The sequence below is a fragment of the Oncorhynchus tshawytscha genome, linkage group LG03 (assembly GCF_018296145.1).
Source record: "Oncorhynchus tshawytscha isolate Ot180627B linkage group LG03, Otsh_v2.0, whole genome shotgun sequence".
Lineage (NCBI taxonomy): Eukaryota > Metazoa > Chordata > Actinopteri > Salmoniformes > Salmonidae > Oncorhynchus > Oncorhynchus tshawytscha.
The window spans coordinates 40,009,512-40,025,771 of record NC_056431.1 but is presented as its reverse complement, the minus strand read 5'-3'; the positions used below and the strand labels follow the sequence as shown (position 1 = coordinate 40,025,771).

Here is a 16,260-nt window from a genome sequence, read left to right as displayed (position 1 = left end):
GCTTACTATCGCTCAAGTATATGATACCGTCTCTCGTCCACCCACCCACACACACACAAAAAAAGACACACACAAGGCAGACAGACAAGTTTCTGTGGGCTTACCTATCCCTGGGAACAGGGTTCACCTTGCACGCCTCTAAGAGGAAGCGCACCACCTCTGCATGTCCTGAAAGGAGAGCAGATGGCAGAGTTGCGTAAGAAACAAAAAACATATACACACACTCCTACGCACACTGCAGCAAAGACGTCACACACCACGCAGCGCAGCTGCCGAGGGACAGCAAATGAACCCCTATGAAAACAGAGGCGGCCGAGTCTGCCAATCCCTCCCAGAGGACCCTGACATTACACAATTTGCCCCCATGTGTGATAGGAAGAGGGAGGTTGTGAGACACACCTTCTGCTGCTGCAACATGTAGAGCCGTCCTGGAGTCGTAGTCCCTCTGCTCCATGTCCATGGAGGAGAGGGCAAACCTACAGACAGAAAAGGTCAGCAGTGTCAGATGGAAGATAACGGGCAGAGAAAGAAGGCCGAAGTAATTCAGAGATACAATAGAAGACGGATCATTATGAACAGAGGTATAACTACTCAAGTATTATGAATTTAACATGATTGAAAAAAAAAAAAAGAGTCCCTTTCAATGAGTGTGTCATCTGTGTGTAAGAGAGGTGCATACTGTACCTCCTTAGTGCCGAGACGTCTCCGGTGTAGGCGGCAAACAGGAGATTGATGACAGACTTGACCTGGAGAGAAGGAGGAAGGCAGTTTGTGGAAACAGGCAAACACACACACATGCATTGGGGGTTGTATGTGCCCTACCACAGTCCTTCACCAGCTAAAAGAGAAGCGGAATCTAACAAACATCAATCAGGACTTCTGGATCCCAATCAACTCCTTACAAAACCCCCATGGCAATGGCAGTATTATTAATTATGTAGAATGTAATGCCATGTAAGACTTGCCAGAAGTACTTTTTTACCCCCTTGTGTCTAAGCATCTCTCATAGTGACTGACTGAATAGCATCTATTTCATTCTTTTGAGAAATGGCAGCAAGAAAATAGGCTACATCCTTTATCATAAGCCATGATCATTAAAAACAATCATATATGACCTGTTAACTTTAGTGTTGTCAAAACATGACTCAAGGCATCTTATTAACTGGCTGGCAGAATAGAGAATCTTGGCTAATAAAGCTGTCAATATTTAATATTGTCCCAAAATGTATATATTTTTAAATTCTACTATGTGTGCAGTGAGACCACTGAGCAGTTGGTAAGACCAGTAGGTATGTGTGAGTAGTGAGTGTATTAGGAGTGATTTAAGAGTTAAGAGTGAGTTCTCTAGCCCCAGGCAAACCGTGAGTCCTGGCTCGAGCTGTAGGCAACAGGGATATTGACAGATTTATTAGCCAAGGTTCTCGATTCTGCCATCCAGTCAATTAGATGCTTAAGGAACCTTGAGTCATGTTTGAGGAGCTACCAGTATTGACTACAGACCAGATACTATGGTTGGATTCTGGCAGTGTTTTCTAAAGAGTTGATTGGAGAAATAAAAAAGGTAGAGATTCACATATTGGGAGTAACACTATGGCACTAGCATAGAAATAGAATACAATTTGAGCTTATTCTCATGTGGTCCATTTACTAACTTGAAGCTTTAGCAGACTATGTGTGCCTTTTCTGCTGCATTGCAGGCTATGGGTCTGTGGTAGCTTTCTCTAATCTAATCATCAACCACTAGAGGGTGCTGAAACATTACTGAAGGCATAGTGACATTGCCTTCAGTAAATGGTCTCATGTTTTTCCCATTTGGGTGGCGGTGGTATTGTGGGTAGAGCTTCAAAGCTTCAACGTCTAATCATGTGAACTACTGTTTGGATCGGAATTAGATGCTTTAGATACTCAACTGTACTGGATTGAATTAAAAGAGTGAATTAAAAAACAAACAGTGCTGGGGTATCAAAAGCATAAAACCCTTGATTCACATTCACAACAAACCAATCAATTAATGCATTACTCAGTTAATGACAATATGGAGTTATTACCAATTTAGATGTTTTTTTGCTTGGGGAGGAACAGTTGTGCAGTGTTTCAGTAACATCTCAGAATCATTTTGATGATGCTGCAGAATTCAGAGACAACTGCCCAAAACAGAACATATAGGAGCTCCACATCACAGTAGAACACCAATCAGAACAGATTAAAGCAGGGCAAAACTCAGCATAGCCGTAGGTAGCAGAGCTAGCAGAACTGAACAAAGTAGAATAGAGTCGAGCAAAGGCATTTAGCAGATCAGCGTCACAACTCAGTAGCAGAAAATAACTAGTTAGACAGCAGAGCGCAAAGCAGAGTCGTCCCATATTTCAGCAAGCCATGACACCAATCATCTCAGATGGTTTTTTATAGTTAGAAGCAGATAAAATGTGCATTTCTGCAACATTTTCTTACAATGGAATTTGATCTGAGAAATTAAGCTAATTGATTACAACCAATTTGGCCCTTTCAAATTTATAGGATTCATATAATATTCAATAAATATAATACCAAACATCCAATTTGGACTCAACTTCTTCCTACTATTGAGTAAGACATGAGGAAACCAATACAATGGTTAAAAGCCACCCACGGACCACCCACACCAATCCCACCCCAACAACCAGTATACAGTATCAGTTCTGTCTGACAAGTAGTATGGAGCTGTGGCTTGAAGTATTGCTTCTTCATCTTATGTGATGTATTCCTGTGAATCTAATATCCCCCCCCGTTCAAAGATAGCCATTGAAGTCATTTGCATTATTTACCACAAAAAGATAGCATCCTTTTCCAACCCACAGTCATCAACAAACATGGGCTATGTAGGCTAGTTTTTAAATAAACAGATGTATACACACCCAATGTGGGGCAGAGAATCTCTGAACCACGCTGTTCATATGGGGCCAGGGAGGCGTTTTGGACCGAGATTCTTTTGACTATTAAGAGGCTAGACACGGACAAGTCACTTAGACACACCCAGTCTGAGCATTGTGCCAATAGGTGAAATGTAACAGCATAGGCATGTGACCAAAATTGCCACTGCCATAGAATTACACAATTTACTTATATTTCTATTGCAGTGACTACATCTCCCCCACAGGTATCATAATGTGTGTTTGAATCCAATCTGGCCTATATCAGCCCAGCCCTGCACAGACACAGGTCACTGTAGGTGAGCTCACACTGCAACACAAGCGAGCACAGCATGTCAAGGGTAGTCCAGCACATTCCCATACAAAAATGTCTAGACTGTATACAAAAGTATATACAATTCACCTTATTAAGACAGAACTGGCTCAAAAGAGTCTAATTTTGACTTATTACTAAATAACTTAACTACTTTGATAGTTTTTACCCACGCTGAAGCCGAAACAGTGACTATTCAGTCACGTTTGTTATAAGTGTGATGGATGTTCCTTGACAGGCTGAAAAAGAATGGCTACAACAGAAATACATAACCATACTGTACAGACAGACATAGTACAGCAAGTAACACAGTTGCCAGCAAAGAGAGCACACTTGACTTAACTCACCAAGTAAAAACTGGTTCAGAACAATGACCGGAGTGTGAGCATACAGACCAAGCTCACACAGATCAATCACAATGCATTCTGGGGTCTCTTCTGATTGGTTCCATTAACTCTGAAAGGGTGCACTGCACTGCATACCACACAAGACCCCTCCCCAAATCACCCACCCCCTCACCTTTCTTTTTCCTGCTCAGGTTGAACTGCGACCAGAAGAGTCAAAGCTAGTCACAGAAACTGCACTTTCAAAGTATTTAGCACACAGACATGATCAGGTACAGTATTTACTTGGGAATTATATGGTGAAAACAGTAATTAAACAAGAATAACCAACTAGTTAACATTAAATTACTGATCGTTACAGATCGTTAAGGGTTCATTAAAACCTCTAGGCACCGTTTAGTACAAACCAGATACAAAATTACCAATTGTGTTGAAGGTACATGTCAAAAACTACCCATTGATATCACAATAACAAAAGTGCTTTCACAAAATCCCCTGTTAACTAATAAAACAAAAAAGGGTTAAACCACTTAGTTTCAGTTGTGGTAATTTGACAAACAGGTATTTGTTGGATATAGTACTTTATTGGTTTATAACATGGCAACATGATTTCAACAGGTACTTCACCTGTCATTGCAACACACTTCTAGCATTACAACTACTGAAGCGCTTTGCTAGTATTTGCAATACTGGCCTCTTGTAGAACTTCTACTAAAGTTCTACAAGACAAATACCTAGTGTTTTCATCCAAACCAAGAGTCAGTGTCTTTACTATGAGGAGAAAGCAACACCCTTTTATGCCCAAGACACTAACTCAAACTGGTTTTGGTAATAAATCAACACTCCAGGTAGATCAGGATAAGATCTGAGGAGCTCACGAGAAGTTCAAGTTAAATGCAGTGATACACATTCTCAATAAGTTAACAGTGTAGGCTGCTAGTGTGTATAGTGTGTTAGACTTGGAGGGCTACAGCTGTTTTCTCCAAGGCACAGATATGGAATGAAACAGAAAATTGAAAAAAATTAAAAAATACAAGGACTAAAATGAACTTTAAAATATCAAGGTGGGATTCAAACACATTTATTAAATCATACAAAAATATGCCATTTGAAAGAAAGTAAAATAATGACATTGTGGGAAACATTAAACATGTTGCTGTGAAATCATTCAAAAAAAATCATAAATTGTAATGAAAATACTGGTACGGCATTCAAAAAACCCTTGTGTAAAATTTGATTGGGGTTATTAGTCACATTTTGCAGTAGAGTAGAAAAGTTCAGTAAGCCCCATAACTTCCTCCTGTATCCTCTAACGTCATCCTAACTCCTAAGTCTTGCAAGCTTTCAGCCCCTGCATTCTCCATATTATGTCAACATGGGCAAGACATTAGAAAACACACTCAAACGTGTTTCAGAACACACGATTAGCAGAAGAAAAAAAATGATACAATTTCAGTACAAATAAATAGAATCGATTTAACAGAACTGATTATTTGGTAAATTAGCATTAGCAAGCAAGTTAACGTTAGCTGCTAGGCTAGCTACAGCTAGCTTCACTCCACAGTGGCAGAGACTTGTGAATGCTTTGCACCACACACTGACTGACTGACTGACATCTAAAGGCCTACACTTAAAAAAAAAACATCCTTAGTGAAATAGTAGTCCTAGTTCCAAATCACAATTTTAAATGAAGTCCAAGCATATTGACATGACAAAACAACAAAAATATATTTTAAGTAAAAGTTTGATACTAAAATAAGCTAAAAACTAACTAAAAGTATATGGGATAGGGTGGGTTCAAGTCAGCCAATTCAGGAATTCCAATTCAATGAATAAATTAGAATTCAATAATTGAAAAACAGGGCATCCGTGTTCAATAACTTGTCAACAAACTGAAAGGGAGAAGCCATGTATCTTTCAAAATTCTTTCCATTTATGAATTTCACATTTAAATCACTTCCTGATTTGACTTCAATTCAAATTGACCCCAACCTTGGCCGGTATGGGACCCATAGACTTATATGGGTCCCACGAGAAGAAGAGCACATTCATGACAAAGTCATGGGTAACAAAGGGCTACTACAACTACAGTGTATACCAATTCAACAGTCCAGTTTCAAGAATGATTGGATAACATTGAACAAGAAAAACAGCCCCAGCAGCAGGACACCCACGGTGTTGGTTGACGTACATGTGCAAATGTGGCCAACGTTTGAAGTAAGTGGATTCCCTTGCCGTTCTGCGCTGCTGTTGAGTTTCATCAAGATTACTGCAAGATAACTATCCCCCCCAAAACACACGCCAGGCAAATACAGTCTTTGGGAAAACTGTAGATACTGTACAGTGCATATTGGAAATAAACATGATGCATTCTTAAGCTACAGTATAGATAAGAGGAACTGGTTTCCCCTTCCTCTTTAAGGGTAGCTAAGTGTAATTCACAGTAATAATACGGATTAAATATAAAATTGGTAACAATGTGTGATCACACTTTCTCTCAATGGTATACTGACTTGTACAATACATATACGTATGACCTATATAACCACGATATGCCATCTGACATATGCATACTGCAACTGCCAATGGAATAGATCCAGCAGGATTCTACTAGGCTATGTCATGAAAACTAAAGGTTTGTGCGATGTCTTGTCGGTCTGTCAGAGCCAGGGTCAAGGTCTCCTCAGCATGCGTCACAGCTTAGATGAACATGGCACACACACACACACACGTGTACATGCACCACTCAAATACAAAAAGGTGCACACACACACACACAAAAGGGGGTGGAATTAATCATCTTTTGCGTCCTTGATGAAAAGCTTCGGTCCACTCAACAGCAGTTGAGAAATCGGCTCATGTGAGATCCGTTGCTGGTATGTGAAAGGTAAAGCACTGGTATGCAAGTTAGAATGGTCCGACTGATATCGTCTCCGTGTCACGCCTGATAAGTGCCTTATCGTTATAATCTCAGTTTGCTCTTCTAAAAGCATACTACAAGCTCTATGCAGACACAAATATCGGAGTGTTGCAATGTCGTTTTTCATCACAAAAGGGGCGGTTCCTTGTAAAAAAGCTCTGGCGTTCGGCGTACCGTTTTACTACCTGAAAATTGAGACATGCAGTATCATTATTTCTGCAGCCGTGGGGGCAGTATTATTGCTTGGTTCCTTGATCTGATATAGATATATATATATATAATCTATATAGGCAATTCATCAAAGTAGACTATTTTGCATATAATCTACGCAACTGAATCCACCCAAAACATTATTTTATTTAGAATGATTCCAGGCTACTGTGAAATGGTATAACCTGCTGTAGCCAACTTGCTAGCCATGTGTTTTTTTTACAACAAAAAAATAAATACTGTTCTATTTTTAACTGATATGGGAATGAATACACAAGCAGTATATCAAACTGGGATAATGTTTTAGGTTACACCAGCAAGTAGAAGAACATTTGCCAGGGCATATTTCTAAATGATCAATCTGATTATTTCACATGGAGATGTGGGGAGCTAAAAAAAGACTAGCTAGCTTGCTATGTTTTTCGCCAGGTTAAAGCCAGCCTACTACTATAAGCAAAGGAAGGCTACTGTTCCTTGTTTTCAAAAAATGAAGACCAAAAAACCACCCCCAAAAACCAACAAAAAAACGGGAGGGACCGGCAAGGATATCCTGTTACCAAAAGGTGTCCTCTACTTCAAAAATCCCACTTCACCCACCCACCTGCGCGCGCACACACACACACACCAACAGAGTTAAGCTTGTAGTAACCTTAAGAGCCTGTCAACGCATATAAATATAATGAGATACATTGTATTTATGTGTGTCAAAGCACAACACTCCACATCTTCCCTTTGCTTTTGGTTTGAGAAAACCAAAGCGAGGGAGTTAACAAACACATTACAATGGGCCTAATACCCACACTGGCATGTTCGACAGATACAGGACTTCAAACCTGTCAGTAGATATTGAAGCACACATGAAATGATGGATCAAGTCTACTTGCAAAGCCTCAATCTGAGACAGGCAATCCCTTCAGGCCCCTAAAGTCTGACATTCTAGACAGGCAGCCAGAAGGGCTTCCCTCAGCTCTGCAGGGACCCCAAAAACACAAGAGATGCATTTCAAACTCATAAAAGACACACCCTCGTCCACTTACCCTCGCCTTATTCCCTAGGGGGAATCCCCAAAGCCATATTTGTCGTCGGTCCAAATGATTAGCCAAGCAAGGGAAGTGTGCAACGCAAGCCCCTCAGCCCTCGTTTTTAATAGAGTTTGCGAGGGTACAATTATGTTCGCTTCGGGGCCTGAAACACCCCATAATTCAATTCGCGATGATTGTACATCCGCTAAGAAAAGTCCACCAAAACTTAAAACCTCAACGTCAATATGGAGTCAACATACAAGTGTAAGTAAAAACAAATGTAAAGAAGTTACAAATTGTGCTACACAAACACGTCTCGTAAAAGTAATGATGTTTTTGTTTGGTTAGCTTTTGGAAATTGTAGAAATAAAACATTCTCCGTCTTCAGAAGTTCCAGCTAGAGGCTAACGTTAGTTAGCTAATTCTTTTTCTAGCTATGATACAGTAGGCATATATGAATAATTATGTAGTTAATATAAGTAGACATGCAATCATAATTGACTGTAGCGCATATAAAGCACCCACACGCTACTGGTGAATGAAAACACAATCGTTGCGAGATGAACAAGTGACGAATTTCCGGGCAAGGGCGACTCATTTAAAAATCATTCCTTCCTCCCTCGCCCTGCAAGTGTCAACTCGTCAGATGTCATGATATATCATCAAAAGTGTCCACTTCATTTGAGGGTTGAGGGTGTGTCTGTTAAGTGTTTGGATTGCAGCCACGGACACACAGAAAAAAAGAGGGAAAAAAAGTACAGTAACCCAGGTAGAATCAATTATCATTCATCACCCGTACATAATGTGACATTACATTATGTAAAAAAACAAAAAAAAAACTTATAGAAATAAATAATCCTCTTGATAATTTATATAAATATATGACGTCATATATGGGTGTAGAAAGGGGACAGGAGAAGGTAGGGAGGAGAGAGGGGGTCCTAGTTGCGCTCCCCGACACTCTCCATCCTATAGACTACAGTGGTGGAGCTGTCCTCGTGGCAATCAGTGGGCACCACCTTTTTCCACAGAGAGTCTTTGAGAGCTAGCTCTTGCTGAAGGCTCTCGTAATCCATTGGTCCGAAGGTAAACTGCTGTTTCAAGCAACATGGGATAACAGATTAGTTGGGTCTGCCTGCACATGCCACGAGTGCGGCTGCTCTAGGGATGTGTGTCTGTGACTATCTATGCGTGGTTGGTAATATGTTAAGTTTTGTAACTATGTAATGGAGAATGTGTCAGCCTTTCTTTATTGTGTCTGACTGTTTGGCGCGTGTGTGTGTGTGTGTGTGTCTGGTTTGCTCTGACAGAGATGCCACTTGCCTCTCAACATACGGATTAAAACACTATTAGACCAAAAGGAAAGGATAATTCAAAATCAATCCTTACCTTTCATTAATATTTAACCAAGCATGCCAAAGCTTACTGACCTTGAGATTAACTCAAATTAAATGACAATCCCCCCCTCCAAAAGGGCAAACCAGATAAACAAGTAAATTCCCCAAAATATACCTAAAATTATCAAATATCCACAAACATAATCCAAATGTCAATAAATTAGAGTGTACTGTGGCTATCTAAATAACTAGGGCAGCAATTTTTCTTTAGGAACTCTCATTAGCAACCCTTAAGATACTCAGCTACAGCCAATTTAGCACCATTAAATCAGGCACATTATGTCATTCTGGGAAGGTGTGGTAACAATGGAAGAGGGGTGCGTCTGTAAAGGCGTGTGTGTGTGAAGGGGATGGTTGTTTCTATGTGTACTCACCCTCTGGTCGCCTCCCTCCCTGCGAGGATCGTGCTTCTTGGCAAAGTGCCTCAGGTTGTCGTAGTTGTGGAAGTTAAAGAGAGACACCAGGTCCTGGAATGGATAGAATCAGAGAGGGTCATGTTCCGACAGAGGGAGGGAGGGAGACACAGAGAGAAAAAGACAGAGAGTGACAGACAGAGAGAACGAATGAGATAGAGGGTGAAAGAAACAGAAAGAGAGAGCTCGGACTAAAAATATAAACTCTAGAGTGAATCAGAATAGCGGTGGGGCTGGGATTCGATCCCATGCAGACATGTCCGTACATGTTATGTGCAGAAGCCGGTGACGCTAACCATTGGTCTAGTGGCAATGCCAAGTCACATGAGTAGGTAAAGTTAACTTCTCTAGGGTAAGCAGCATTTGGAATTTTGGATGAAAAGCGTGCCCAAATTAAACTGCCTTCTACTCAGGCCCAGAAGATAGGATATGCATATAATTGGTAGATTTGGATAGAAAACACTCTGAAGTTTCTAAAACTGTTAAAATAGTGTCTTGAGTATAACAGAACTGATTTGACAGGTGAAAACCTGAGAAAAATCCATTCAGGAAGTAGGAAGTTTTCTATTCAATGCCATTACAGTATCCATTGACTTAGGACTCAAATTGCAGTTCCTATGCCTTCCACTAGATGTCAACAGTCTTTAGAAATTGTTTCAGGCTTGTATTCTGAAAAATGAGGGAGTAAGAGCAGTCTGATTGAGTGGACCATGCTGTGTCACAAAGCTTTTTCATGCGTGCGACCTAGAGAGTGCCTTTCTTGTTTACCTTTTATATTGACAACGTTATTGTCCGGTCGAAATATTATCGATTCTTTAGGCTAAAAACAACCCGAGGCTTGAATATAAACATTGTTTGACATGTTTCTATGAACTTTACATATACAATTTTGATTTTTTTTGTCTGCCTGTTGTGACTGCGTTTGAGCCTGTGGATTACTGAAGAAAACGCGAGGACAAAACTGAGGTTTTTGGATATAAAGAGAGACTTTATCGAACAAAAGGAACATTTATTGAATAAATGAATGTCTTCTGAGTGCAACCATATGAAGATCAAAGGTAAGTGATTAATTGTATCTCTATTTCTGACTCTTCTACTCGGCTCGTTACTGTTTGTAATGATTTGTCTGCTGGGCTATGTTCTCAAATAATCGTAAGGTATGCTTTCGCCGTAAAACATTTTTGAAATCTGACACCGTGGTTGGATTCACAAGAAGTTGATCTTTAAATCTATGTAAAATAGTTGTATCTTTTCTGAATTTCTATAATGAGTATTTCTGTATTTGAATTTGGCGCTCTGCAATCTCACTGGATGTTGGCCAGGTGGGAAGCTAGCGTCCCACATACCCTAGAGAGGTTAACACCAGAATTGCTGGTGTTAAAAGTATCAGCTAGAGAACACCTGGCCTTGATGGACCCTCCTTCCAGCCAATGACACATCAGCATTCTAACAGTCTAATAAACACATTTCATATATGTTATCGGAAGAATCATAATTTGGTTGTGTTTATGAAGGTCTCACGTAATATTAGAATACTAAAAAACTATTACTTCAAATAACAATTGAATGAGCTTATGTTACTCTAGTCTATAAATAAAAAAAATAAAAAAAACACTATTTCAAGAGTTATATCTATCAGAACGAAATTATAATTGAGTTTTTGCAGGTTTAAAGAAACATTGTGATAATAAGAAAATGTATAAAACAATAGCATATTTTAATGTATTATGTTACTAGTCTTTTCTTAGTAGACAGAGCAAAGCTGCCTCACAACTGGCCATGTGCTGAAAGTATAGACAACCCAGATATTCTTGTAAAAAAGGGATATTTGGAAATATTTATTTGACAACGGTAATTGTCATAAACGGCAGAATATGCTTTTCTGATACTATATAGAAATCAAAACGTTTGACCTGCATGTGACTGAATGAGGATTTGATAAAGTGATGCTCCTTTCCCTGCATCTGTCAATTTCAAGCTGCGCCCATCTCTTCATGAAAAATTTGACAACTGATAATATTGTCACTCAGACTATTGTCAATTTAATCTTATCTTTAGGCTAACTCTTATTACATGTGAAATTAGTTGCGGTATAGTTGATGAGCCAGCTGTGTAGGCTGACTGGCATTGTTTGCTTCCCCTCGGAAGATAGAATCAAGGACATCAAGGATAGAATCAAGGACATCAAGGATAGAATCAAGGACATGTTTCGCACTATTCTAAAGGCCTAATGCAACAGCATGTTTTCGTTTCCCTTACAATACATTTGATTAGCAATAGAGTAATAGTAAATAAAACAGTAACAGCTTATTTTAGAAAGTAAAACATGAAAGAGAATGATTTCAACCTGCAAGGCACGTATTCAAATGATTTGGTTTAAACATGAGCCACAATGCTGATAAATAGGCATAAACTCATCACTGCACTATTGTTGTTCTAAATTAAATCAACCTCTTCTCCCTCCTTGTCGTTCAGCTAGGCCTAATTTTGAATTCAATTGTGAAGTAAAGTGCATAATTATCACCCATTCATCTATTTGTCATTCATTCAGTGGAGGAGAGAGAGAGAGAGACTCATTAGCGCCTGGCTGAGCAAAGAATCTAAATCATTTTCTGTTTATGATTTTTTTTAAATGAGTATTGCAAACTACAAACATTTTGAAAAATATATATAAAAATTTAAAAAATTAGGGAAGGAGCAGGAGGTTGCTTTTTTTAAATAAACAAAATCAAAACGTCAATGGCCGTTGGCCTATGGCAGTTCTAGTGTTAAAGAACATTGGCGTTCTTCAACTACATGTTGACAGTGATACCTGGCATTGTTTTCCAGCCATGCGATCTAATCAAGCATCACTTTGTTATTAAGGAGCAGACTAGCGTGGGGCCTCTCTCTACGGCTCAGAGCTGTATCTGTACGTAACCCCACCGCCAATGACTGGGCCTCAATGAGAACGCACCTACTAGTTCACTATGGGACATCACAAGTAAAACATACATCTACATACAGTATGTACCATTCATAAATCTTGTTATGCAACACAAGTCATACAGCATACCATTGTGTGAAATGCCATAACCAGCTTAGTTGGTGCAAACAGAAACTAGCATCCATCCAATTTTTTTTATACCCGTTTGAGAATAGTAAACAGTAGAGAGTAGAGTGTTACTTTATTGATCCCAACTTGGGAAATTGTTTTATGTCTATGTACTCGTCTGCACAATGAGTTTCCTTGCAGGAACAATAAAGTTTGAATTGTAGCAGGAAATGTACTAAATAAGATGTTTCTATGAGGCCTCAGATGCTCCAGGAGGACTATTTGGCTAGGCTAGCTCATTTCTGATGGTAGAAAGATTAACATGTAGCGGTGGCTCAGAGAGCGGGAGAGGGCGATATATAATAAGAAGCAGAAATATGATCATGTGTGAGGGTGGTAGTAGTAATGTGTGTGTGTGTGGGGGGGGGGCTGAGTATGTCTATTCGGAGGTGTCAATGTGTGTTTGTCAGTGTGTCCCCGTACCGTGCAGAACTGAATGCCTCTGACACTGTTGCCCAGCTTGTCCAGTGGAGGAGACCAGCACATGATGCCCATAACATTGGGCACCACCAGAAGGATGCCCCCTGCCACGCCCGACTTGGCTGGCAAGCCCACCTATAGACACAAAGACACAGGGAGAGGTTACCCACAACTCTGTGGACATCAGGGCCCAAATTGTAAGTAGTGCATTATCTAGGATCAGCTCCCCTTATTCATTATGATCCAAGACAAAAGTGATCCAATATTAACAATCCTACTCTGAGACTCAAGGTGAACACAGGCCCAGGGCATTATACACACTAAGAGTGAGTGGCAGACAGACACACAGAGTGAAAGCAAGGCAGGGATCAACTAGATTCAGCCGCAGGGCCAATTTTTTCTTGAGGACGGTCTGGGGAATAATTTGTAGACTGCAAATTGACCGCAAGAAGCCAAAACAGATATAATATTTGACTAATACATAACCATTTCAAACCTTGTTTACATTTGTATACGATCACGTGTCTCCCTATCATGCGTGGGAATACTTGATTGGATAATTGCGCAACATCTGATTGGATAATCCTCCATGGGGGCTATAGGTAGAATATTGACCTGGTTTGTTCTGGCAAGGACAGCGACTGGAGCCCAGTGGAGGGCAATTGGGGACATTGTGGGGCAGAGACAGGCTGCATGGGACTAAAAGGGTCGTATTGGGCAGGAGGAAAGGGCAGATTTTGTCAGAGAGTGGCAGTATTGGGCAGAATAAGCTGTGCTTTAACTGGACCACAAAAGTCAATGTTGTGGACTGACACTCAAGGTGCATCTCAATAGTGTAAAATGGCTTCCTTTTCTTGTCTCCTCTCTTTCATCTGCACTTTTCTGAAGAAAAAAAAAAAAAACAGGCCAGGTGAAAGCTATTTTTTTGTCAGAGCAGATAAAGAACGGGAGACTATGGAACATTTATATACAGCAGTGTTGTGGTGCTATATGAGCAATTTTATTTATTATTATTATTTTTTACCTTTATTTTACTAGGCAAGTCGGTTAAGAACAAATTCTTATTTTCGATGACGGCCTAGGAACAGTGGCGGCGAGGTACAGTATACTCACGTGGAAGGCGAACTGGCCAGAGAAGTCGTACATGCCGCAGGAGTGCATGAGGCTCAGCGTGTCACGCACTGCCTCCGGGCTCAGCACGCGCTCGCCCGTGATTGGACAGAAGCCGCCGTTGGCCAGGGTGGCCGCCATGACGCTGGCGCTCTCGCAGGTCACCTCGATGGAGCATAGCTGGAGGGACAGACAGTTACAACACAAATCTAAGATCAAGCCAAACAGTAATAGTGGTAGAAATACATTAATATAGAACATGCACACAGAATAAATATGACAGTCAAGCGTGAGCCTAGGGCATTGCGTACTCAATTATTCTCCCGTCCCAATATTGCCCCCACTCTGGATGAAAACGTACTACAGTATAATGAAAATAGAGTGTATGCACGGAGAATGAAAACCATATACTATAATCAAAGTACATGTAAATGCATAGAATATAATGTACCCAGTACAACTACTCCTCTCTCTTGTCCTTCTATGGTTTTAGGAAAGGCTCCAGGTTATGTGAGTTCTCAGTGGGCCAAGGCAAACATTGCCAAAGGACCAGCATGACCGGAGCCTATACGTCAGTGGGTTGTCAGCGTGACACCAGAGAGGAAGGCTGTCAACACCCAAAGGGATGTGACGTCAACACAGCTATCCCATTACACACATTTCCCTTCTCAGCCAGAGAAGCACATGAACAAAGTCAGTCACCAGACCCAGAAAGAGAGAGAGGGGGAGAGGAGGGGGATTCACAATCTAGCCAATACCATAAGCCCGCCCCTCCCCATTTCTCCCTCCACTGGCAGTGTGTAGTTGTGGGCCGTCTGTCTGTATGTACCTGGAAGTAGAAATCCAGAATGGATGTCATGTCTGTCCCCTCAGGAAAACACTGCAGAGAGGGGAGAGGGGGGGGATATAAACAGACAGATTACAGCCACGCAATATATTTTGACATGACTGATGTGCTGTTCTGTATTTCAGCAATCTTAGACTATACATTGGATAGAGAGAGAGCGAGAGAGTGAAATGGCTTAAGTTTAGTTACTTATTAGGGAAAGATAGAATAGCTCCTAAATCAAAATGAACACAGTTGAAGTCTGAAGTATACATACACCTTAGACAAATACATTTAAAACTCTAATTCACAATTCCTGACATTTAATCTTAGTAAAAAATTCCCTGTCTTAGGTCAGAAGGATGACCACTTTATTTTAAGAATGTGAAATGTCAGAAAAATAGTAGAGAATGATTTCAGCTTTTATTTCTTTCATCACATTCCCAGTGGGTCAGAAGTTTACACACACTCAATTAGTATTAGGCGTGTCCAATCAATTTTGTAACCACTCCCTCTTCCAATTAGGGCTAATTGGAAAAGCTGTTCTAAAGAGGACATTGTATTCCTTTTTTTTGTACCCCCCTTGACGAAGGCCATGTAGCCGAAATGCGTCGTTAAAAAAAAAAAAAAAAAACCTTTGTTTCTATTGAACATGCCATACTAAAAGGCATTTTAATTAATTATATGAAGAGTGCCTTGGTCCTCCTTTCTTTTTAGTATTTGGTAGCATTGCCTTTAAATTGTTTAACTTGGGTCAAACGTTTCAGGTAGCCTTCCACAAGCTTCCCACAATAAGTTGGGTGAATTTTGTCCCATTCCTCCTGACAGAGCTGGTGTAACTGAGTCAGGTTTGTAGGCCTCCTTGCTCGCACACGCTTTTTCAGTTCGGCCCACAAATTTTCTATAGGATTGAAGTCAGGGATTTGTGATGGCCACTCCCAATACCTCAACTTCGTTGTCCTTAAGCCATTTTGCCACAACTTTGGAAGTATGCTTGGGGTCATTGTCCACTTGGAAGACCCATTTTCCACCAAGCTTTAACTTCCTGACTGATATCTTGAGATGTTGCTTCAATATATCCACATAATTGTCCTCCTTATGATGCCATTTATTTTGTGAAATGCACCAGTCCCTCCTGTAGCAAAGCACCCCCACAACATGATGCTGCAACCTCTGTGCTTCACGGTTGGGATGGTGTTCTTCGGCTTGCTTTATGTTCTTCCAAACATAGATGGGCATTATGGCCAAACAGTTCTATTTTTGTTTCATCAGACCAGAGGAC

General features: G+C 40.5%; 1 protein-coding gene across 7 annotated transcripts in view; it reads right to left on the bottom strand.

The window, feature by feature from the left end:
* The window catches only part of LOC112235392 (glutaminase kidney isoform, mitochondrial-like), a 63,514-nt gene that overhangs the window by 2,873 nt on the left and 44,381 nt on the right, over positions 1-16,260 (bottom strand). For 4 of the 7 annotated variants that reach the window (XM_042315690.1, XM_042315697.1, XM_042315701.1 and 1 more), the window contains exons 11-17: positions 14,982-15,032; positions 14,156-14,332; positions 13,046-13,177; positions 9,490-9,582; positions 685-746; positions 400-476; positions 105-168 (exon numbers count right to left, since the gene is read on the bottom strand). In XM_042315690.1, coding sequence (XP_042171624.1) covers positions 105-168; positions 400-476; positions 685-746; positions 9,490-9,582; positions 13,046-13,177; positions 14,156-14,332; positions 14,982-15,032 — 656 coding nt within the window. Of the gene's footprint in view, positions 1-104; positions 169-399; positions 477-684; positions 747-4,631; positions 8,813-9,489; positions 9,583-13,045; positions 13,178-14,155; positions 14,333-14,981; positions 15,033-16,260 lie in introns of those variants that run through there. The other 3 variants (XM_042315722.1, XM_042315729.1, XM_042315713.1) reach the window with 2 other exon arrangements.